Source organism: Olea europaea, chromosome 18, assembly GCF_002742605.1.
Source record: "Olea europaea var. sylvestris chromosome 18, O_europaea_v1, whole genome shotgun sequence".
NCBI lineage: Eukaryota > Viridiplantae > Streptophyta > Magnoliopsida > Lamiales > Oleaceae > Olea > Olea europaea.
This window is the reverse complement of record NC_036254.1, coordinates 27,556,732-27,563,037: the sequence shown is the minus strand read 5'-3', so window position 1 is coordinate 27,563,037 and position 6,306 is coordinate 27,556,732. Positions and strand designations below refer to the sequence as shown.

Below are 6,306 nucleotides of genomic sequence, written 5' to 3'. Positions count from 1 at the left end.
ATGTAAAGTCAGGCCATTGCAAATAAGGGACAATTACTGTAGTGTTGGTCATAATGACATTGCATGGCTCCACTGCAGCCACAACCCAGTATTTTGGGTAATAGTTCATTTTGTTAGGTTATTTTTGAAAGTTTTCCTTTCAAGAAATAATAGGCCCGCTCAAATCCATAGAAAATTGGGGTTTTCTGTTAATTATTATCAACACGGCCCACTCTTACCAGCCAATTTCACCAAAACGTGTTTGCCTGCGACATTTAAACGCGACTTTGATTAGGATATTTTTGTTGCACTATCAAAACCCCATAGCTGATAAACCCTATAATTTTCAGCTGATAAACGCAACTCTGTTTTTTTCATGAACATTCCATGGCCATTTCAACAGGCCTCGGATTTTCTCGCCTTCCCCATTTCCATCTCTGCTCTCCTTTGCGTCAGCACTTTCTGAAGGTGAATCCATATATTTACAATTATATGATTTTATGTGTTTTTGTAAATTCATACTTGCAATTTTAGTTTATGCAGGTAAGACTGGGCTGTGCTGCAGCAATTGAAGCATTTGATGATACAGAGAGTGAAAAAGGTAAGGGATTTTTGTATATGAATTGGGTTTTTGATTTGAGAGTCAGTTACGAGTTGTCTGTATACTGTAAATTAATATACTTCTGGAACTTTTTTGTAGTTTTTGAAAATGTGAGTGATGCTGTTCGACATAGAAGGACTGTGGAATGGAAGAAAGTGAATTCTAATGATCTTGGAATTAGTAATTCGAAAATTTCAAGGTCCACAAGAGTGGTTCTTAATGGTCTGAAAAGAAAAGGTGCTTAATTTGATCATTATGTGTTTATTTATATATTTTGACTCTGTATTTTTCATAATTTTCGGTTTATATATGTTACTAATAAATAATATTAATGTGGTGATGTTTATTGCTAACTAATGAAAGTTATGTTGATGAGATTTTGTGGAAATCTGAATCCTTTGTTAGATGTTCTTGGCTTTTGAGTTCATAGTTCATATGTAAAGTGTAGGCCCAAATCTTTTGAAAAAATTGTGTGTATGTGGAGACAGAGACTTATTAATGGGGAAATAATGAGTGACGCGTAGAAAGTGATAGAAAAAGATTCGCGTAAAATTTTGGTACATTTAGATATTCGATAATAAACTTAGCAGCATCTAATGGCCTATGCTCATTTGGCCAGACTACTTTTGTATGCTCGGAGGTTCCAAAAATTTCTAAACTCATTTGAATTGTGAATCAGTACAATTGTCCCATGATATTAATTTGGAATGCTAAACTAGCTGATCTAATCATTCTTATATAGCTTCCCTCCATTTCACCTTTACAAGCAGAATTCTGAAATGGAAAAATAATCATAATGCTTCTTTATTTGAACATAAAATATCCACCATGAACGATGTCAGTGTTTTGGTAGGCTTTGAAGTTTACCTTGTTGGAGGATGTGTAAGGGACCTCATCTTAAGACGAACGCCGAAGGATTTTGATATTTTAACCTCAGCAGAATTGAAAGAGGTTAGTCTTTTGCATTTCTTCATGTTATTTTTGGATTTGGATCATCTGTTGTCTGCAATACTTCAATGTTAAAAGATAATTTAATAATATGTGTCCATAAGTAGTAATTAATGTCTAGTCGGAAAATTGATTTACTAACTTCCCAAATTTTAAAGCTGCTAAATATTGTTTTTTCTATCAAAATGAGTTAGCTGTTCTTGATTTTCTCCTCAAGGCGAGGGATGTGCAAACTATGACTCAACTCTTGCAAAGTTTCGGTGATTGGTACAACTTGTTAGGAAACAATAGCACTTCTAAGCCACTGTGGAGATTCAAACTTGTATGGAGAAACTAGAAAGGCTTTACAAACCATTAACATTATTAGGCTTTTGCTTCGATGTAGAAAAATAACTACCAGTTGCAGTCCTTTTATATTCCTTGAATTTACCATCTAACTTTTAAACATTAATTCTTTTGACACAGCATGGCTTGTCATAATTTTCAGGTGATGAGAACATTCTCTCGATGTGAAATAGTTGGGAGACGTTTCCCCATCTGCCATGTGCACATTGATGATATAGTTGTGGAGGTTTGTTTAATTATATATAATATTATTATTTCAGTGGTTATATGTAAAATTACTTATTATTTGCTGCATAACCTACTTGGCCGATGTTCTAATTGTCATTCCTCGTCTTATTTTTAAATAGGCTGGAATTGTAATTGAATAGAAGCTCACTTACTTTCTTTTCAAAATGTTCACAGGCTAATTCTTTCCCTTTTTTCTCTTTATTAAATAACACTATCATTTTGTACCCCTTTCCTTCTACCTGTTGCGCTGCTCTTCTATTGCTGTCTTTCTCTCTGTTTTTTCGTTTTTCTTCTCCATTTTTTTCAGTGGTGTCTAAAAGTTGATTATATGCTTTTTGCATCTCATTGAGTTTACCATTGTTGAGGTCATATTAATGTGCGTGAAGGTGGGGTGAACTGTTGAGTTCATAAAAACATAATGACGTCAATGTTCGATTACAAAAGGCGAGATGTATCTCCTTATAAACCATGAGGGAAATTTTTTTCGTGCTTTTGTTCATAATACACAAACTAATGTCTAAAATGAATCAGGTATCAAGCATTAGCACCCGTGTAACAAAGTTTGGAAGTGACTTCGGTTTTGATCCTGAGAAGCCTGTTGAATGCGATGAGAAGGACTACATTCGTTGGAAAAATTGCATGGAGCGAGACTTTACAATCAATGGGTAGTGGATTCAAGCCTAGCTAATTTTTTTAAATATTGCTTGATGCTCATGCTTTCATTCTCCTATTATCCTTGTTTTATCCTTTCTTCTTCTTATTAGCACTACACTACTATTTTTACTACTACTGTTGTTATTATCATCAATATTGTTATTTCTTTTCTTTGTTTCTGTTACTCTTTTTAACTTTTTCAGGGTGGAGGTTGAGGTGGGGTTTGAGATTTGATTTATTGGGTCATTTTATATGTGTCATTAATTAATCATTTTTTCATTTCCAGATTGATGTTTGACCCATATGCGAAATTGGTGTACGACTACCTGGGCGGAGTTGATGATCTTAGGAAAGCTAAAGTGTGCATGTATCTCTAAATGGATCTTTAATTTTCCTCGAACCTGTTGGTTTTTCTACAATGTTCTTACATTACATCTTAACTTCTGTTGCAGTTGCGAACCATTAAACCTGCCAGCATCTCTTTGACAGAGGATTGTGGTGAGTTCTGTTTGTATTTTGTCTAATTTCTACTCATATCTCAGTTTCGATGATTCTTTTGGTTAGTCTAGCACTTTGACGTGTTTTATGTAAATCCATTTGTTTTGAGCAAGCACAGTCACACTCCGATATTGGTTTCTTCATTCTCTTACATTTTAGCGGTGACCAAACCATTTGTGCTACATCTTTGCAGCTCGTATTCTTCGTGCAGTTAGAATTGCTGCCCGTTTGGATTTTCGCTTTGCAAAAGAGACAGGTATTGCAGTGAAAAGGTTATCCTCTTCAGTTCTCCGGCTTGATCGGGTATTTGGAAGGATTTTCTCTCTTTATTTTTTGGGGTTCATTTCCAATTTGTTTGCACCATATTTTGATAGCGGTAATTGTTTTTCTATGGTTAACCATATATTAGGGGAGGCTTCTCATGGAAATGAATTACATGATGGCATATGGTTCTGCGGAAGCCTCATTGAGATTATTATGGAGAATTGGTCTCTTGGAAATACTTCTACCAATTCAGGTATATTTCATTGTTGGGTGGATTTTAATGAACTTGGTGAAGAAATTTCAATTAGAAAATTTTTCTTGCATGCAGTAGGGGCTATATATATTTTAACTAGCATTTTAAACTATTTTTTGCAGGCAGCATATTTTGTTCGCTATGGCTTTCGGAGGCGTGACAAGCGGTATAACATGCTTTTGGTAATTGTTTCAATGTTTTATACAGCCTTCTGAGATGATTCCACATGATGCGATTGGAACAAATGCTCTTATGAAGTGTTTACCCTTGATATTTATATAAATATAAAATTATATTCCTGTGCACATGTGATTTTGTTTTGATGTGGGAGGTTGGGTGAGTTCCAGACTGAAAACATATAATTGCTTTATTTTGCAGTCTTTGTTCTCCAACCTAGATAAACTTCTGGCACCAGACAGGCCTTGTCATAGTAGCTTATGGTAAGATTCTCGCCAGAGGCTTTATTTATGCATTTGCATCTGTAAATTGAGAGGGGTGTGAAATTTCTTAGTGCTTTCCAGGGTTGCAATCTTCGCATTCCACAAAGCACTAGAGAATCAACCAAGAGATCCTTTAGTGGTTGCTGCATTTAGCCTTGCTGTTTACAATGGTGGAGACTTGTCAGAAGCTTTGAGTATAGCAAGACGAATCTCCAAACGACATGACACGAGTTTTCATGAAATATCGGAACCTCAATCTTTTGATTCAGATGCACTATGGGATGAGGTCAAGCATTTGGCAGCTTCAGTTCAAGGTGCACTGATTAATATGACAGACGAGTATTTTGTCTCCCGGGCAATGGCTGAATATCCCAAAGCACCACGCTCCGATCTGGTAAGCATTCCTTCTCCGTTTTCCTCTTATTGAGATCTGAACCTTTCTTAATTTCCTAGGGCATGTTCGGAATAATTTTTGCTTTTTGTAGAAGAGCTTCATGAGGAAGCTACCTTGGCAAACTTCCTCTTAAAACTCTTTTTATCAGACAAAACACTTTTGAAAAATTATCCCTAGTCCAAAAGAAGCAGCTTTGCCTTGCGAAATGGGCTCTTACAATCTTCTTATGGTATCCACAAATTTTTCTTGATCGACATTTAGCACGCAAAAGAGGGGGAGAGGGGGGGGGGGGGGGGGCAAAGGGATGTCAAAATGCCGGCCTTTGGTGTCGCATCCATTTGATGCTTTTCTTTTTCTTCCTTTTTTTTCTTTAAACATTTCAGTGGTCTTTTATCATTGACCATTGAGAAGTGCCTCATCCTTTTCTTTGACATCTTAGGTGTATATACCATTAGCACTTTATTTGAGGGTGTGCAAGATTTTTGAATGCGTTCGAGGGGGAAAAGAAAAGGGATTTGTATCAAAGCAGGGAAGTAAGATTGATTACGAGTTGTTAGCTTTGGGAAGTTTGAAAGAAGTTCGGCATGTATTTGCAAGAGTTGTTTTCGATACCATATACCCTTTAGACCTGAAATAATTAGTTGCATACAAGACAAAAATATGGGGTTGATACAAGGAAGCAAATCTATTCATTCTTTTGTTTCGTCCATGAAAGAACTTGTGCACCTTCTGCAAGGAGGGAGTTGGCAGTTTCAAGTTCAGAATCGAGGTGTTGAGCCGACTACAGACCTTTGTACTATGATTTCAACCTGAAGCTGATTCTTGAAGAAAAGTTTAGTAATTGAGGAGCTATCTGTTGGTTATCGAAGTCGAGTCACATCAAGTTGATATTGATTCCAACCATTTGAATTTTTAATTGAGACGGAAGGAAGAAACCTTTCTTATTTTTGTTCACTGTATTGAACTTTCTTGTGTTGTACAAGAATTTTGAAAGTAGTTGATTGGTAATTGTTTAGTAAGTTCATAGATAAACTACACGTGAATGATATTGTCCTCTCTTGGAAAGAAGGCAAATAACATTTTTTGAGTTTAATGCTTCGAGCCTTCGGGGTGCTTAACAGAAGTACGTGATAAATTAGTTAGGTTTTTTATTTCTAATATTGTATCGTTTATCAAATTGATGAAAATTTCTTAATTGGTCGCCATAGGACAACAAATCTTCTAAGATAGCGTAGTGTGGATGCTAGTTTACCATTATACAACGTCAATATAATATATAAAATAAAAAAAGTATGTATCTTAATTTTTTAATTTGAAGATTTTTAATAGCTTTTATTTTACTATTTTCATTTTAGGGTGTTGCATAAGGATTATTTGGAATATTAGTTACTCGTTGGATGTAAAAGATGCACTTTAGTCAATTTGGACGCTATATATGATGGAAGTAACATGATGACATCATTTGAAACTACGTTTCAATTTGTCTAGATTAAAATCGAATTTTTAGAAGATTTTAATAAAAATGTAGAGTTAAAAACTTGGAAATTTTATGAAATATGTGATTAAAATTAATTGTTAAATTTAATCTAAATTTTAATTTTAATTTCTAGTCGAACCAAATGGAGGCTAAATTGAAGTTCTGTCCAATCGAGACAAACTGTAATTTAGGCTCTGTTTGATTCATATTATTTGAAAAAAATGT

General features: G+C 34.9%; 1 protein-coding gene across 2 annotated transcripts; it reads left to right on the top strand.

The window, feature by feature from the left end:
- Positions 1 to 230: 230 nt before the first annotated feature.
- Positions 231 to 5,722, top strand: LOC111368045 (poly(A) polymerase I-like). Of its 2 annotated transcripts, none has more exons than XM_022989209.1 (14): positions 231 to 447; positions 523 to 580; positions 680 to 817; positions 1,434 to 1,531; positions 2,016 to 2,099; positions 2,633 to 2,766; positions 3,042 to 3,114; positions 3,208 to 3,253; positions 3,447 to 3,556; positions 3,663 to 3,770; positions 3,893 to 3,952; positions 4,149 to 4,210; positions 4,292 to 4,604; positions 5,044 to 5,722. In XM_022989209.1, exons 1-14 carry the CDS (start codon positions 367 to 369, stop codon positions 5,239 to 5,241), a joined length of 1,563 nt encoding a protein of 520 aa, XP_022844977.1. In that variant the 5' UTR covers positions 231 to 366; the 3' UTR covers positions 5,242 to 5,722. The 2 variants fall into 2 exon arrangements, with proteins under 2 accessions (XP_022844977.1, XP_022844976.1); XM_022989208.1 differs by having other exon boundaries at positions 514 to 580.
- The last annotated feature ends 584 nt before the right edge of the window (positions 5,723 to 6,306 follow it).